This window comes from Xenopus tropicalis, chromosome 10 (assembly GCF_000004195.4).
Source record: "Xenopus tropicalis strain Nigerian chromosome 10, UCB_Xtro_10.0, whole genome shotgun sequence".
NCBI lineage: Eukaryota > Metazoa > Chordata > Amphibia > Anura > Pipidae > Xenopus > Xenopus tropicalis.
Genome location: NC_030686.2, coordinates 42,713,731 through 42,731,386, shown reverse-complemented (window position 1 = coordinate 42,731,386; position 17,656 = coordinate 42,713,731). Strand labels below are relative to the sequence as shown.

Below are 17,656 nucleotides of genomic sequence, written 5' to 3'. Positions count from 1 at the left end.
ATGTTTTGGGGCCCAGTGACACCTAGTTACACCCCTGGATCCACAGTATTAATAGGTGCAATTGTGCTCAATTTTGGAGAACAGACAGGACGGACACAATGGTGCTTAATATGACTATTGGGAAGTGTAAGTATTGTGTTTGAACCCAAGTACCTTGCATTGGTGATTACGTTTGTAAATGAATCCTACAGTGGCATTTTCATGTTACCTTTTGGTAAATTAACACTTAAAATCTAACTTATATTCCATAGAACCGTTGTAACAGCAGAATTTGTTACCTTAGTGCAGGGATCCCCAACCTTTCTTACTCGGGAGCCACAGTCAAATGTAAAAAGACTTGGGGAGCAACACAAGCACCATAAAAGTTCATGGAGGAGCCAAATTAGGGCTGTGATTGGCTATTAGGCAGCCTCTATGCACCCTATCAGCTTACAGGGGGCTTTATTTGGTAGGAAATCTTGTTTTTATTCAACCAAAACTTGCCCCCAAGTCAGGAATTCAAAAATAACTCCCTGGTTTGGGGGCACTGGGAGCAACATCCAAGGGGTTGGGGAGCAACATGTTGCCCCGGAGCCACTGGTTGGGGATCACTGCCTTAGTGCATAACTGTTGGACTTTCTGGGGATGGTGTCAAATGGCCAACCCCCATCTCCTCCACATAGCTTGCTACCAAAAACAACCCACACGCAGTTACAACAATAACATGACAAACACAAAGAGAAGTAGTGGACAGGAGTGCCTTAGAGCTTCAGTTTAAGCAGTGGAACCTGTGTGGCTGATTGATACTATAATAACTATATAATAACAAGTAGCTGTAAAACTCCCCCCACCCTACAAAAAATCTATATTTGCATGTAAACCGTGAACCCAATACCCTTTTTGAAACGCTAAACAGCCCAGAATACAGTGATTCATTTGTAAACAGCACCTTATTCTATCAGCTGTGATTGTCCATTCTCTTCTGCAAAAACAACGGGAAAGTTCAATGAGTCACTGCCAAAACCAGTTCTGGTCTCTCATACACAGGGGCGCGCCCGCCTTTATATCTCTGCACCAAACATGCCAGGAATGCGACTTTCTCTCAGTCCTTTTTGGTACAGTCATTGCTTTAGTCACAGTAGCAAACAGCCTCTGGCTAGTGGCTATCGCCCTGTACAGTTAGGGTTTGTAAAGGGTTGAAGGAAATAGTATAGCCTCCTTTCCTAGGCCAAATACTGTAAATGTTTCCATAAAAGCCCCTTTGCATTGCTGGGTAAGGCTTTTAAAGGGGACCTGTTACCCTAGGAAATAATTCCAAATTGTTTTGTATTGTGTTTATCAAGCAAATAAACTTTACTTACACTGTATACATTGTTTAAATGTTGTATCCTTCAGTCTTGAAATTCACAATCACAGCTAGGAGGCGGGCGCCATTTTGTGGCCACTGTTATTAAAGCAAGCTTTGTATTACCCTTTATGTACCAGAATAGGGGATCCGATGCCCAAGCTACACACCCTAGAGGTAGGGGGAAAGTGACTGCTCAATGGAAAGTGGAAGTAATTCTCTGCCCCGCCTCTATGCATAGGGGCGGGGCAGTCAATATATGATTGACAGCTGGGATTTTTAAATGCCTTTATAATGGGTATGGATGTGTTAATAAAAAAAGAATTTAGGTTTCATGTTTAATTTGAAATGGTTTTCATTATACAGCTTTTTATGTCTGGGTGACAGATCCCTTTTAAAGAATAAGCTGACTTATTATGACTATGGCTTGCTTAGGAATCACAGGGCCCATCTTAGAGTCCCCCTCTCGCAAAAGGCCCCAATCATTAGCTTATTGGTCACCTTTAAAGAAGAAGCTGTCTATGGCTTGCTTAGGGCAGGGCCACCATGAGTAGTCTCCGGGTCCTATCCCTTTTCTTTTCAGGTCTGTAAGTAAAACAACCAACCCAAAGAAGGGGTATCAAAATGTCACTTTGTTATGTAATAATACATATGAAGCAAGGTTTTAATGCTTATTGGGCTTGTACATACCTGGCACAGGGACAAAAGTCACCTAGTGGCATATAAACTCTGCTCTTCTGTTTCCAACAGATCTGTATTGAGTTGGATATCCGATATCAGCCTCCAGATGGGACTGCGGGTACATGGGTGGAAGAGGATTTCTGCTCAACTGTTGAAGATAGGTAGGATTCTCCCTCTGTTTGAAACAGTTTGGTTGTCTATCTGTCAGTTTCAAACCTACTGTAGCTATAAGCACCTTCAGGACAGTTTTGATTGAACCTTTGAGGCCTCCTCTCGGCCTCAGCACTCTATCTATCTATCTATCTATCTATCTATCTATCTCTGTATCTCTGTATCTATCTATCTATCTATCTATCTATCTATCATCTATCTATCTATCTATCTCTGTATCTCTGTATCTCTGTATCTATCTATCTATCTATCTATCTATCTATCTATCTATATCTCTATCTATCTATCTATCTATCATCTATCTATCTATCTATCTATCTATCTATCATCTATCATCTATCTCTATCTATCATCTTTTCTTTCCACTTCTCAGTTTATATTTGTCCATACCCTGACATTGTTTTTTGTTGTCTTTTTGCAGTAATGCCATCATTATCCGGAATATTGGGTTTGAAGATGATGAGTAAGTATGATTGATGGCCTGCCTATGTAATGTCATAAGACCTTTAAAGCCATTGTGTGGTATCATGGGCAAAGCGTGTTTCAGTTCAGTTTTATTGTTTAAGCACTCTCATTGTCTCATTTTGGAACTAAAAGGGCCTATTTCTTGCCAGCATTGGGCTTTTTGAGCATTTAGTCTCCCTCCTATGGAGAATAAAGATCTATTTTGAATACCAGTCCAGACCTGTACTCCAGTGTGAATGGACTTTTTGGCCCGTGTACACGAGAGTTGTTGCTGCATTTCCTACTTGATAATAAAATCTATGGAAACGAAATACCAGCATTTCAGTGCAGTAAATTCTGCATTTATGGGTTACATGGAACCCTATGGAAAAAATGTCTAGTCTAGCATAGCTTGGTGCTAGTCAGGCTTGCCTCAACTCGCTAGGGTTATTGGTATCAAGGCGTGACATTCAGTATTACTGTAGGAGCTCTTCCTTGGCACATAGCATTGGCATATTTGTGTCCTGACTCTGATCCATTTCTGTTTAGCGCTGAGACCGACAGTGCTCGGAAGAAAGATAAAGAAGCTGTGCGAATGGGAAGAGATCTGATCAAGAGGGATGACGATGATGATGATTACGATGATGACGACGATGATGATTTTGATGAATCGGATTTACAGATTTCTGGGATCACTTTCACCCCTGTGCTGAGGTACCAAAGTGGGGATTTATGGTTATATCTGTTTATCTACACTGTCAGCCTATAGGCCATGTAATTCCAACCAATTTTATGGATTTACATGAAAGAAAATGGCTAAGGAAACCCTTGAGGGTAATGGGACCTGGGGTGATCTGATCTTTATGGTCCTTTCAGGGACCACTGCAGTATTTCAATTCTTTTTCTGTTCTGGCCACTGTCCTCTTCCCTTATACATGAATAAATAATAGGGCAGGGTGATGCTGAGAGCAGCAAATACTTCTAATAAAGAACAGATTCAGCTTCCTTCTGCTCATCTTCTTCCTTCATTGTCCTATGGCACCAATAAATAAACTCTTCACTTGCACTGATATTCCACTTAATCTGTTCTTTGCGTGAAAAGTCTAATTTTAGCATGTTTGCCCCTCTGCTCTAATGTCTGGGTATGTTTAATCTGTTGCACTAGCACCTACCCCTTCAGTCTCATATTTAAGTATAAAAAATAAAGCACCTTATAAAAAAAACTGCAACATTATAAAAATGAATCGATATAATTGACGTGGCACCCAGGGCCGGATTTCCAAACTGGCCACCCCAAGGCCACCCCCGGTCGTCTCCCCATCCAACCACCTTCCCCCCCACCCCGGGAGTTCGGAAGGCCAAACTTGCATACGGAGCAATGGGGATGTGTATTTTGGTACTTACAGTATGGCATTAATTTTTCCTTCTGATTTGCAGCCGATGCACTTTTCCATCAAGAGATAATATCACCAACCCCAAACCCAGACACTTCCAGGTAAGGCACCGTTCCCCATACTTGGAATTCCTTACTATAACTATATATTTGTGCCATTGCAGTCTCTGTTATATCATATTCCAGTAGAATGAGGACATGTGGGTGATACCTGCTTTTTAAATAATGGCAGGCAAGTTTGTGTGGTTGTTTATATAGTATAGGGTGTGTTAGAGGTAGCGGTGAGATGGGCAGCCACAATTTCACCCATCACTGGGTGGGTTCAAGATTGAAGACCATTTTACCTGGGGATTAAGGTGGATCTAAACTAGAGTAATAAAGACTATACATGTACAGTAAGTATTTACCTACTTACCACTTACCGACTCTTTACCCTATAGGCACTCAAGGGCCTAGGGAGACAGCTTGTCAGAAATAATTAAAGGGTAACTACACGCAAACACAACAAGCTTGTAGAACAGTAAACATAATTTCAAGCAACTTACATCAATTAAAGAATATGCAGCCTTTTCATGATTTTAATGTAAAAATATGGTTTGGAACAGTTCCTTAAGCCCCCCCTTGTTCCCTAAGCCCCCCCCCCCCCCCCCCTGTTCCCCTGCTGATCTGGCTGACTACTTTGAGACTCAAATAAAATGTAACAGTAGTCGGCTGTCCTCAGCCTGCATCCTCCCAATCCCACAATTCCCTGCACACGTGATGTCAGTAAGGAATAAAACACCGCAGTGCAATGCATTGTGGGTTATGTAGTTCCTGCATGCTGTCTGTAAGCTGTGGAGAAGTTGTTACAATTTGTAACATCAATGTTTTAGTCCCTCCTCCCCTGCCAGAATTTGAAATGATGCTGAAAGAGAAGAACTGTATTGCAGCTGGATTTCAGCATATAAAAATGGTATTTATTCCTACTTTTTGAAGGAACAGATTATAGTGATATATTAGGGGGTCACAGAATCGCCTGCTCAACATTTTTTGTATTATACATTCTTATGGCTCTGCATGATTTTCTCTCTCTCTTTCTCTCTCTCTTTAGATTGCAGTCACTATTGTACAAGCTCAAAAGCTTGTTGGAGTGAATATTGATCCCAAAGTTTACATCAGGGTCGGGGAGGAGAAACGGCACACTTCTACACAGAAATCTACCAACTGCCCCTATTATAACCAGGTATGAGCAAGGATCGGAGTGCTCCGAAATGCTGCCATGTACCTGACATTCTGGATGTATTTTAATAGCCAATAAAATTTTTTTAATTATACATTAATTGGAGACGCAGCTTACCTTTTGAAATGTTGGATGAATTATAATCAGGTAGTTCATTTTTTCTAAAGTAATTTCATGAGTGTTGGATTTGTATCTATTTCTTAAAGAGCTGCGCAGATCAAATGGCCGGTCTTATAGTTTATGTCTTTTTCTTGCAGTACTTTCTTTTTGAATTTCTTGAACCGCGGGACATCTTGTTTGATAAACTTATTGAAATATCTGTAAGTATTTTATTCACTTGTTTGATCATTTTCTGCCTAACTTTCCATACATTATCGCTTAATTACAAAGCCACTGCTGTAAAATTTTAGGCACAACAGCAGGCTCGGCCTGGCAGTCTGTGGGTTCAGGCAAATGCCAGAGGGGCTGCTGTAAGATGCCATAGTCACTATTTATTGGGCTGGGGGGGCTGTTTGGGCCTCTGGGTACTTGGAATGCCAGGACCCAGGCCCAGACTGGCAATCTGTGGGTTCAGGCAAATGCCAGAGGGGCTGCTGTAAGATGCCATAGGCAGTCACTATTTATTGCGCTGGGGGGGCTGTTTGGGCCTCTGGGTACTTGGAATGCCAGGACCCAGGCCCAGATTGGCAATCTGTGGGTTCAGGCAAATGCCAGAGGGGCTGCTGTAAGATGCCATAGACACTCACTATTTATTGGGCTGGGGGGGCTGTTTGGGCCTCTGGGTACTTGGAATGCCAGGACCCAGGCCCAGACTGGCAATCTGTGGGTTCAGGCAAATGCCAGAGGGGCTGCTGTAAGATGCCATAGACACTCACTATTTATTGGGCTGGGGGGCTGTTTGGGCCTCTGGGTACTTGGAATGCCAGGGCCCAGGCCCAGACTGGCAATCTGTGGGTTCAGGCAAATGCCAGAGGGGCTGCTGTAAGATGCCATAGACACTCACTATTTATTGGGCTGGGGGGGCTGTTTGGGCCTCTGGGTACTTGGAATGCCAGGACCCAGGCCCAGACTGGCAATCTGTGGGTTCAGGCAAATGCCAGAGGGGCCTTTTCTATGGGGGCACTATGTATGGGGGGTACTGTGTATGGGGGCACTTTCTATGGGGGCACTTACTATGGGGGCACTGTGTATGGGGGCACTTTCTATGGGAGCACTGTGTATGGGGGCACTTTCTATGGGAGCACTGTGTATGCCCCCATTGTATTTTATGTGTAGGAGTTGCTATATTGTTTTCCTTAGGTAGTACAGTATGAGGGTATAACACATTTGCGTCTGATCCCACCATTTCAACTATATAAAAGGAGTATTTAAAAAAAAAAAAATGGGGTGTGGTAATTGGGGCGTGGCCACAAAAGTGGGCGTGGTCAAAAATTGCTATGCTGCGCAACCCCAAATCTTTTTATCCCTCTTTTCATTCTTCAAATGTTGGGAGGTATGGTTTGGGCATCTGAAATACCAGGGCCTATTTTATTGCAAATCCAGGCCTGCACAAGAGCTTTTACAGGCATTGTAAATCCAATACACAGTGATCCAAATTACAGAAAGATCCCTTATGCAGAAAACCTCAGGTCCCAAGCATACAGGATAATAGATCCTATACCTGTAGCTGTAAAACCATATGAGTTTTTATTGCTTTGCACTTGTGATATTTTCTGTGTTCAGCCATCTTTTAACTACAGGCATTTTTATTTTTTTAACACATTTATTTGTGAACCTACAAATAAAGTCTTGTCAATGTCATGTATAAGTCATTTCTTGTTTCAGGTTGTCCATGATAAGAAAATCTCATTTCTTGGAACCCGTTTGGGGACATTTAAGATAGATGCTGGGACTGTATATAACAATCCAGGTATTTTACACTCTTTATGTGCAGCAATTAAGAGATCTTTAGATTTTCCCCATGACTAAAGTGGCCACACACGTGGCGATTTTCGATCTTTGTTGCACGAAAGATGGTTCCCACCCTCCACAGACGTTCAGGGCTGAATCGTAAGATGTGGAGGTAGAAAACAATAGGATTTCTACCTCCTTCTGCCGATTCAGCCCTGAAGGTAGATTTTGCTCAGGCGCCTTCTATGGTGCCCGATCAAAATCTTTTAACCTGCTCGATCGGCGAATCGACCGATATCTGCAGCCTTTTGCGATATTGGTCGCCTTGCCGAGTCGCCATACATGCACCGAATATCGTACAAAATGAGCTTTTCTACAACATCATTGGTGCGTGTATGGCCAGCTTTAAGGTGGCGAGGTTGCCAAACAAGTGGATCTTCAGTCAATATACCTACCATATCAGATCATAATTGCAGCTATGCAGGCCATTGGATTGAGGACTGCATCTACTCTCAGATCCAGTTCTGATCCCAACAGGAAAATCAAACCTGATGATCAACATCTGCCTGATTTTTGGCCAGATATTGGCTGGGTAGACCTGTTGGATGGCCCCATACACGGGCTGATAAACTGCCAACTTGGTCTGTCAGCAGCTTTTATTGGCCAGTGTATGACCACATTAAAACCTATTTATATCTTGAAGGGTACTGGGAATTGTAGTACAGCAACAACAATATGGTCACATACTGAAGATCAAAACTTGAAGCACATTATCAATTTTCACAGTGATTATAAGGTTAAAGCTGTGGGAATATCCAGGCACCACACCAAGAAGGGTCAAGGAAACCATTTTTCCTATGTAAAGCTGCCTTTTTGTTCTTCAGATCACAGGTTTACCCAGAAGTGGGCTGTCATCACTGACCCGAAGGACACCAGGGCTGGAATAAAGGGATTTGTGAAATGCAACCTGTCTGTCCTTACCAAAGGGGACTCCATGGCAGCTCCTCCGTCTTCCACCAGTAGCCAGAGTGATGATATTGAAAAGTAAGTGAGAAGTGGTTCATGTAATATCATAAACTACCAGAACACCATAAGCATTATACTGTTTCTCTGGGACAAGGATAGTGCATCTGATTATATTGAAGAACATCACTCCTATTTGGTATTAATTATGTTTGAACCTACTGGCACTTTGTTTTTTTACATGAAGTCCATTTGATGCCATAATTAATATTAATTACACACTGAAATCATCACAGCTCATACTTGCACATGTTCCATTTCTGGGTAAAATTTACACCATCTAAGTAGCTTTAGGTAACATGGGGGATATGACTGGAGGAACATGAGTATTTGGCCTTGGTTCAACAGACCCAGACATATTCTTTTTAGAACCTAAGTTACCAGGAAGTTACTGTAAATTCCAACTGCTCAATGCCAATATTCATAGTGATAAGAAGAATTAGGCCTGACAGTTCCTTGTAAAACCACCTCTAGTCAGATTGAGGAGTGTATAGTTAAGGCTCTTTTTCTTCAATTCCTCATTCTCCTACATGAGTAAGGTTACATTTTATTATGGAAATATACAGTATATATATATGTTGGCTCTTTAAAAAGAAACATTTTCGGCACCATGGCACCTTTTGGCAAAAGTAAATAACATTTTGGCAACTTGGCAGATGAGAAAAATGAACAATATCCATTGCTTGTGGACAATATAAGCCAAAACATTTCTTTTATATGATTTAAACTGACTGTTGGGTGAATCTTGACTCAGTTGACTCCGTTTTTATTCTCTTTCCCCACAGGAACCTTCTGCTTCCCAAGCGAATTCCAGCAGAAAGACCATGGTCCAAAATCTGTGTCAAAATATTCAAGGCAGAAGGTCTGCCGAGTATGAACTCTGGGATTATGGGAAGTTTCTCTAAAATCATTGGGGATAAGAAAGTGTTCATAGATCCGTATGTCCAGGTCTGCTTTGCCGGTCAGCAGGTACGCATTGATGGCTATATTTCTACCCTTAATGGGGGTCTGAATGCATTATACTCATATTTTACATTGTTATGGAATGGGATGAAAATGGGGTAAATTGTAGTTAAATCAGTTTGCAGTTCACAGTTTTTAAAGGGGTGGTTGACCTTCAGGTTAGTTTGTTATAGAATGGCCTGTTCTTAGCAAGTTTGTGAATTATTTGCCTTACTCTTCTGAGTTTTTCCAGCATTCAAATGGGGGTCACTGACCCCAGCAGCTAAAAAGCTGTTCCTCTGTGAGGCTACAGTTTTATTGTTATTGTTACTTTTCATTACTTATCTTTCTGCATTTTGCAAAGTAGCTTGCCTTTAATGTTATGGCTCAGAGGACCAGTGGGTAGAACTTCTGCCTTGCAGTGCTAGGGAGTTAAGTTCGGTTCTGGGCACCATCTGCAAAGAGTTAACTTTCCTCTCATATACAGGCAGGTTAATTGGTTCTTGATATTTTCTAAGCTCCCCTGGGGCAGGGACTGACCTGCATGATGTACCATGAACGGATTTTGATTGGACAGGTCTTGTTGAATTTGCTGTGTAAATGACCGTCAGTAACTGTTCTGCCTTTGCCGTTTATTATTTAGGGTGAAACCGGTGTGGAGAACGACACGACTGTTCCAGAATGGAACGAGCAGATCAGTTTCATCGAGCTGTTTCCACCACTGTCACGGAAACTTAAAATCCAGATTTTGGATGATGCCCATATTGGAGATGTTGCCGTGGCAACCCATTTTATTGATCTGCAGCAAATATCTGACCCCAGCAAAAATGGTAACATCCTCACCTGAACTTACTTCATTATTGGTGTTTTTATATGTATATTCCCTAAGCCAAACTCTTATCGAATAGAATAGATGTCTTATTAGTTGCTATGGGTTGCAGCACCTGGGCAAACTTTTATTTCCTTTTTGCATATGGGAGTATAGAAAATGGGCATGGGTAGGTGTGCATGACTTCATATGTTGAGAACATTCAACCTATTGACTAAAGCTGGTGCTTCCCTTGGCTGATAGTTATCCTCCTATGTTAACAGCTGGCTTTAATCCAACATTTGGTCCTGCCTGGGTCAATCTTTATGGATCCCCTCAAAACTATACCCTGAGAGATGTCCATAAGGATCTGAATGAAGGTCTGGGTGAAGGAATCTTCTACAGGGGCCGCATCTTAGTCGCTGTCTCGGTGGAAATCTTTAACAACAACAACATTCAAGAAAACAAGCCACTGGTGGCTCTAAAGAATGCATTCAGCAAACTGAAGATAAAGAAGAAGAGCAAGAAATCCAAGGAGAAAGAGAAAGAGAATGCGGCGGAACTGGCCGAAGGGGAGGGCGGGGAAGGAGAAAATGAGCAACCTTCTGCTGTCACTGTGGAGGTTGATGACATTCTCCCTCTGCCAGAGGTAAGTGGTTCACGGCTAGGTACACTTGATAATTACATTGAACCTTCTTTGATGCTCATTATGGTGAACAGTTGATAACAGTAGAAGGTCAAAGCCATAGCAGCTCAATTTACCTTTACCTGAAAGGCTTGTTAACATTTACTACACTGCTGTATAACATGGATTTTTTCACATGTTACACCCATCCCATGAGTTCACTGGGAGGTGCCTAACATACTAGCTCCCCCTAGTGAGTTTAGTTTCCCTGTGTTTCAATACTGGAGGAGCTAATACACATCTGCTCCTATTATGGCACCCACATGATGGACCACCAAGAGGGTAGGGTCCCTAAAAGTCTGCAGATCTCTGGCCTACAGAATTACAAAACCCTCTGTACTGTTTTCTTTTTATTAATAGCCAACCCAATTCAGCTCTTTGCCTATTAAATGAATGATTTCCTTGGTTAACACCCACATTTTACTTGCTTGCAGAATGCCTTGGGGCCCAAGGAGGAATTCCTTTTATTCGGCACTCTGTTTGAGGTTACAATGATTGACCCAAGCATTGGCACCAAACCTGTCAAATTTGAAGTCTCTATAGGTGAGTACCAAGGCTTTATTTTCAGATTGCAAGGGACAAATAGTGATATCTCAGAGCCAAATTCTAAGATCACTAAAAGGTAATTTAAAGGCCAGTAAATAACTCATCTTTCTTTCTTTAATACATTATGCATATATATATATATATATAGGAACAGGTGAAAACAGGCACTCACGTATAATGAAGTAATAATTTGCCTGGGTGCAGTATAAAGTGAGCATACAAAATTAGAAAGAATATGCCGCACACTCAGGTCTTAGATGCAAAAAACAAAAAAATTTTTATTTGGATCAAGGACTGACGTTTCGGCCACACAAGCAGCCTTTCTCAAAGTGAGACCTGAGTGTGCGGCATATTCTTTCTAATTTTATATATATATATATATATATATATTACTTTTTATTTCCTGCTATTTATATAGAGCCGACACATTTCCGCAGAGCTTTACAGAAATTATCATTAACCACAGTCCCTATCCTATCTCATTCACACACACTATGGGCAATTTAGTCAGGAGCCAATTAACCTGTCCATATGCTCTTGGAGTGTGGGTACCTGGAGGAAACCCACACAGATATGGGGAGAACATACAAACTCCTTGCAGATAGTGTGCAGAGCAGGATTGAACTCAGGACCACAGCACTTTCACTTATTTATTAGTCTAAACACAGCGGTTAGGTCTTATCTGCACTCTCTCTCTCTAGCCATAGACTCAGGGTCTTATTCTGACGCTGTCCTAGGCAGGGATGTATGTAGGCCCTAGGCTCCAGACCCCTTACCATCGCTATTGGCTATTTAAAGCATTTTTTCTATATCTGCACCCCTGGGCCACCTCCCTAAAGCTGTTATCCTAGGCACATTCCCTTGGGTGTCTATATAGAAATACTGCCATAGCCATAGGCACTCATGTCTGATCTAATTGCTTTGAGTATTGTACATGTGCTGATTGGAGTGCTTCCCCCCTACCCCTCAGCTAGGGTTGTCACCTGTTTGGTTTTGACCCGAACAGCCCGGTTTTCAGAACTGCGGGGTCAAAACCTCCTGTCCGGTTTTCCAGATTAGAAAAACCAGGCAGGACTCACTGAGATTGACTTGGTTGGCGCATCATAGCACCGCCCAGTGACATCAATGCCCCACTTCTTCCCAGCCTCCATGACAACATGGCGCAACATCTTCCCCACCCCCTGCCCGGGAAAAAAGCTGGCAGAGGTGGCAACCCTACCCTCAGCTCTGCCTCGGGAAAACTTTAGAATATTTGTTTTTCAAGGCATCAGTGGAAACCTCCCTAAACTGCTGTCGTAGGCAAGGACCCTTTGGGATCATTCATGTGAAGGACAGAAGGAGCTGAGGGGTATCGAGCGTTTTTCCTCATCGGCTTATTTCAGACCACAGAGAAATCCTTGATACGTTGCTGTTCTTTGTGTCCTTCATATAAATTACTTTTGGTCTGAAAATGCACATTACACTAAGAAGTCTATGGAGGAATTCTGATCCAAGTTAATCAAGACAGAGAGTCTGGAGCCTTTGCAGCAATGCCATTTTCCAAGGACATTACCTGAGCGTTACATTTGCTGTTAGTTTTCACTGGGGCAACAAGAGACACAACGCACAACCTGTTAATAAATCATTCTATATTTATAAATAATAAGTTGAGTTAAAATATTTCAATGAATACAAGCAATAAAAGAATAATATAAAGAAAATGAATGGTATATATTTAATTTGAGCAATTAACTCATCCTTTTCTTTTCAGGAAACTATGGAAAAACTGTAGAACTGATAACAAAATCCTCCAAGAAAAAAGAAAAAAAGGAGAAATTAGAACCGGTTTCTGAAGACCGTCAGTCTCTTTTGGACACAGGCTCCGAGGATGAGCTGGAAACAGAGGCAGCGCCCCCTCCTAAAAATGAGGGTATATCAATCACACCCAGCAAGAAGCCCGAGCCTACAGAATATGATAGGTACGCTTCTTTAATGAGCAGAGACTTTGGTTTAAACCTAGCTGTAGAATCAAGCAGGAGAAATGAGAATTTAATTCAATCAATAGTCAATCAATGGTCCGTAAGAGTACAGAATATTTACTGAATAGAAATCATTTCCTATATATGTGTATAGCACTTTAGTGGGTGGAGCACATTACCTGTATAGTGCAGGCAGTGTAGGTCTGTTCTCCTTGGGAACCCCAAACCAACAAGTTTAAGAGATGCACTTGTATTGGAGAATCCATGGTAGCCAAACTGGCCAATATGTTCCTAACCCCCTGAGCACATCCATTGATAGTCTGGCTGACCAGATGCTTCTCTCTTATATTTATAGCTCGTACAGCTGCATTCCCCTGATCAACGACAAGCCCTGTGTGTATGTGTGGAGTTACTGGGAGGACCACACCTGGAGGCTGAACATTTCTAACTGGATTGTAAAGATCGCTGAACGCTTGGTATGTTTTTATCTCAACTTCTATTACACCTTGTTCTTACATCCACCTCTGCACCGTCCTGCACCTACTTCCTCATCATAATCTATATCCTATGTATCCTCTTATACCCACAACTCTACACCCACCTCTGCACTGTCCTGCAACTTCTTCCTCATCATAATCTATATCCTATGTATCCTCTTATACCCACAACTCTACACCCACCTCTGCACCGGCCTGCACCTTCTTCCTCATCATAATCTATATCCTATGTATCCTCTTGTACCCACAACTCTACACCCACCTCTGCACTGTCCTGCACCTTCTTCCTCATCATAATCTATATCCTATGTATCCTCTTGTACCCACAACTCTACACCCACCTCTGCACCGGCCTGCACCTTCTTCCTCATCATAATCTATATCCTATGTATCCTCTTGTACCCACAACTCTACACCCACCTCTGCACCAGCCTGCACCTTCTTCCTCATCATAATCTATATCCTATGTATCCTCTTATACCCACAACTCTACACCCACCTCTGCACCGGCCTGCACCTTCTTCCTCATCATAATCTATATCCTATGTATCCTCTTGTACCCACAACTCTACACCCACCTCTGCACCGGCCTGCACCTTCTTCCTCATCATAATCTATATCCTATGTATCCTCTTGTACCCACAACTCTACACCCACCTCTGCACCGTCCTGCACCTTCTTCCTCATCATAATCTATATCCTATGTATCCTCTTGTACCCACAACTCTACACCCACCTCTGCACCGTCCTGCACCTTCTTCCTCATCATAATCTATATCCTATGTATCCTCTTGTACCCACAACTCTACACCCACCTCTGCACCGGCCTGCACCTTCTTCCTCATCATAATCTATATCCTATGTATCCTCTTATACCCACAACTCTACACCCACCTCTGCACCGGCCTGCACCTTCTTCCTCATCATAATCTATATCCTATGTATCCTCTTGTACCCACAACTCTACACCCACCTCTGCACCGTCCTGCACCTTCTTCCTCATCATAATCTACAGTATATCCTATGTATCCTCTTGTACCCACAACTCTACACCCACCTCTGCACCGTCCTGCACCTTCTTCCTCATCATAATCTATATCCTATGTATCCTCTTGTACCCACAACTCTACACCCACCTCTGCACCATTCTGTAAACCTTCTTCTACTCCATCTTCTCCTTATATCCCTATCTCTGCACCATCTGAAATGAATGCAAGCACAAGGATCACTGGATCATGAACATATTGGGGATCATATATAAATAGAGTACATATAAAATCAATGTGACCCACAAGTCTTCTAAATGTTTGGCTGACAGATTAATCACCAGTAAACATGGGGCAAAAAGTTAGAACTTCTAGACCTACAAAATATGTTTTTTTTAGGAACGTGGCCTGGATGAGGTGGAGAAACTTACCAGGAGGCCAAAATCCAAGCCAGAAGCACGTCTCAAGCAAGTTTTGGAAGAGTTTGTAGCTGGCTGCAGGTACTTTTGAATATCTGACTAAATTAAAAATATAAATAAAAAGTGTAACTTGGTGCTGGGGGGTGGGTCAGGGGATTTAAGCAACAATCTCTGTCATCCCTGATAAAGAAGCTGTAATATCGCATACTGAATGCATTGTGAGGGTTAATGTATATTCTTGTTTGGTAGTAATAAGTAAAACAGAAAACAAGTGCTAATACAATGTTCTGGCAGCAAGACCCATGCTTTCTTCCCAGCTTTCCTGTTTTTTTTCCAGCAGACTACAATGATAGCTCAAATCATCATGTATGAAAATTGATGGTTGTACAGCATATTATTCAGGCTAAAGGCCCAGTAAAAGGCATGTTCCATGGTCTTTCTATAAGAGCATATCTAAACAGCACCTACTTTGTGCCTTGTATATTTATTTAGAGAATGCCCAGTAAGTGGCATGTTGTGGGGGCTAAATGAATGACGATGCAGTGTTTCAGATTCAGATATTTGGTGTAACATGAGATTTACATCACTGGCTGATCAGTTGTTTGTTTGTACTCCCTGCAGGCAATACTCTATCAATGCTGGCAAGAAAACAATGACTCGGCCCAATAACCTGGATCAGTGCAGGATGAAGTCACTCAGTTATAACCTTGTAAGTTTGTGTTGTGGGATTCCCATAAAAATGATTGCTCAAAAGGATTCCAGCAGTATACAAAAGAAATAAAACAAGGATAACCGTATACAGGCCAGTTTTCAGCACAGCTAATCAATCTGCATATGGGCTTCTTGTTTGGAAGTTGTGTAGTTGACTATACATATGGTACATAGGTATTGGTTACCCTTTATATATGCCCGTGATTGTATTGTTATCAGATCACTTGAAAATTCAGGGACACATTTAAATCATTCCAGCGAGAGGGGCTGCACTGATTGCAATTTAATTTAAATGTAATCAGCGTAGCCCTGCAACATGCATTTATTAAAAATGTCCCTGAATTTTCACGTGATGTGGTGAACAGCACGGATTCCGAACCTTTTTTTACTTATGAAACACACTCAGATGTAAAAATGTGTTGAGCAGCACAAGCATGAAAAAGTTCTTTGGGGGTGCCAAATAAGGGCTGTGATTGGCTATTTGGTAGCTCTATGGGGACTTCTAGTCTGCAGGAGGCTCTGTTTGGAGTAAAACTGTGTCTCTGTGCTTCCAAAACTTGTCTCCAAGCTTGAAATGTAAACATGGCACCTACACTGAGGCCACTAGGAGCAACATCAAAGGGGTTGGTGAGCAACATGTTGCCCCCGAGCCACTGGTTGGGGACCACTGATCTACGGCATGACAGCCATCAGCTAACCTGGTTTTTACATTGTGTGCAAATTATGGTCAGATTAATACCCATGTGAACAAACATTGGAACTGAAGTAAATACATTAAAGGGATAGGTCCACTTGAAATTAATTGTAAATTTACTTTAGCTCTATTAGCAACCTTGCTCTGGGTAAGTGAATCCAAATCCCCCAGTACTCCCTCTTGTGGCCAAATATCCATAAACTTGCTTTATACCACCAGTAAAGATCTCAGTTGGGACCAAGCCCTAGCAACCTTTCCAACTACATTGTCATCATTACAACTTGACTACATGTCCTCTCGTGATTGTCTTTAAAAATTGTTATTGTATTTACCTTGGTTGGACTTTGTTTTGGAAGAATGACCGATTCCATTTACTCGTTTAGATTCTTTATGCCAAACAAGCTCGCAGGGCAATCAGAAGGCTTACTAAAGACAATGTGAAGGAGAAACTGAGCGACGGGAAGAAAATCCTTGCCAAAGTCAGATTCGTAGCCAAAGAGGTACAGTTGAGATTATAACCATGTTAGACAATAGGAGGTTTAATTTTAACGTGTGATAAGGGGCAGAACATCAGTGCAGTAGAATTCTCTCCTTCATGCATTTATACCGGCAGGTACAATAGTGTCAAAAATGGGTTGAACCTTCTTACAAAGCTGGTACATGGGCTATGACACAGATAGCAACAACGTTTCAGACCTCTTGGTCTTTTATAAAGCAAAATATTGCTGCTGACTATTAGTAATGTTTTTGAATGAACTGGTAGACATGGCCCCTGTGTGACGTGCCTGAAGACTACACTTTGGGTGAATTCTGACAGTTTTGGGTTCCTTTTAAGAAAATTCAAGGATATTGGGAAATAGTTATCGTACAATGTTGGTCAAGGACTGGTCCAACTGCTATTGCAGGTTAAGAAACTTTGGGAACTCTTCCATTGAAACTCTCTCTCTCTTTCACTGCTGCTGTCCCTCATGGCTTCCTGATAGGCAACTCAGCACAGTGCTGGGGTTAAGGTGGCCCTACACACAATGATATTATCGTATTTGGTGCATGTTTGATGGGAGTTAAGGCGATCAGTATCGGAAAAACCTTGGATATTGGCCGTCTTGAAGGCACCCAAATATCGCCAAAAAGTTAAAGCTGAATTGACAGATAGGGGAAGAATTAATTTGTTTCTACCTGCATATCTGACAATTCAGCTTTTTACATTAGTAGGGAAAACAAACAATTGTAATATGTATGTCCACCTTTAGAGGCCGCAGAGTTAT

At 42.0% G+C, this 17,656-nt stretch overlaps 1 protein-coding gene across 2 annotated transcripts in view; it reads left to right on the top strand.

Annotated features, from left to right (window-relative positions):
* LOC101734097 (fer-1-like protein 4) overlaps positions 1-17,656 on the top strand; it is a 52,902-nt gene that overhangs the window by 14,043 nt on the left and 21,203 nt on the right. For both annotated transcript variants that reach the window (XM_031894421.1, XM_031894420.1), the window contains exons 5-21: positions 2,075-2,166; positions 2,598-2,639; positions 3,170-3,334; positions 4,058-4,115; positions 5,104-5,235; positions 5,490-5,552; positions 7,057-7,141; positions 8,007-8,166; positions 8,931-9,114; positions 9,731-9,917; positions 10,180-10,544; positions 11,015-11,123; positions 12,877-13,084; positions 13,440-13,560; positions 14,967-15,067; positions 15,608-15,695; positions 16,775-16,891. In XM_031894421.1, coding sequence (XP_031750281.1) covers positions 2,075-2,166; positions 2,598-2,639; positions 3,170-3,334; positions 4,058-4,115; positions 5,104-5,235; positions 5,490-5,552; positions 7,057-7,141; positions 8,007-8,166; positions 8,931-9,114; positions 9,731-9,917; positions 10,180-10,544; positions 11,015-11,123; positions 12,877-13,084; positions 13,440-13,560; positions 14,967-15,067; positions 15,608-15,695; positions 16,775-16,891 — 2,277 coding nt within the window. The remainder of the gene's footprint in view (positions 1-2,074; positions 2,167-2,597; positions 2,640-3,169; positions 3,335-4,057; positions 4,116-5,103; positions 5,236-5,489; positions 5,553-7,056; positions 7,142-8,006; positions 8,167-8,930; positions 9,115-9,730; positions 9,918-10,179; positions 10,545-11,014; positions 11,124-12,876; positions 13,085-13,439; positions 13,561-14,966; positions 15,068-15,607; positions 15,696-16,774; positions 16,892-17,656) is intronic.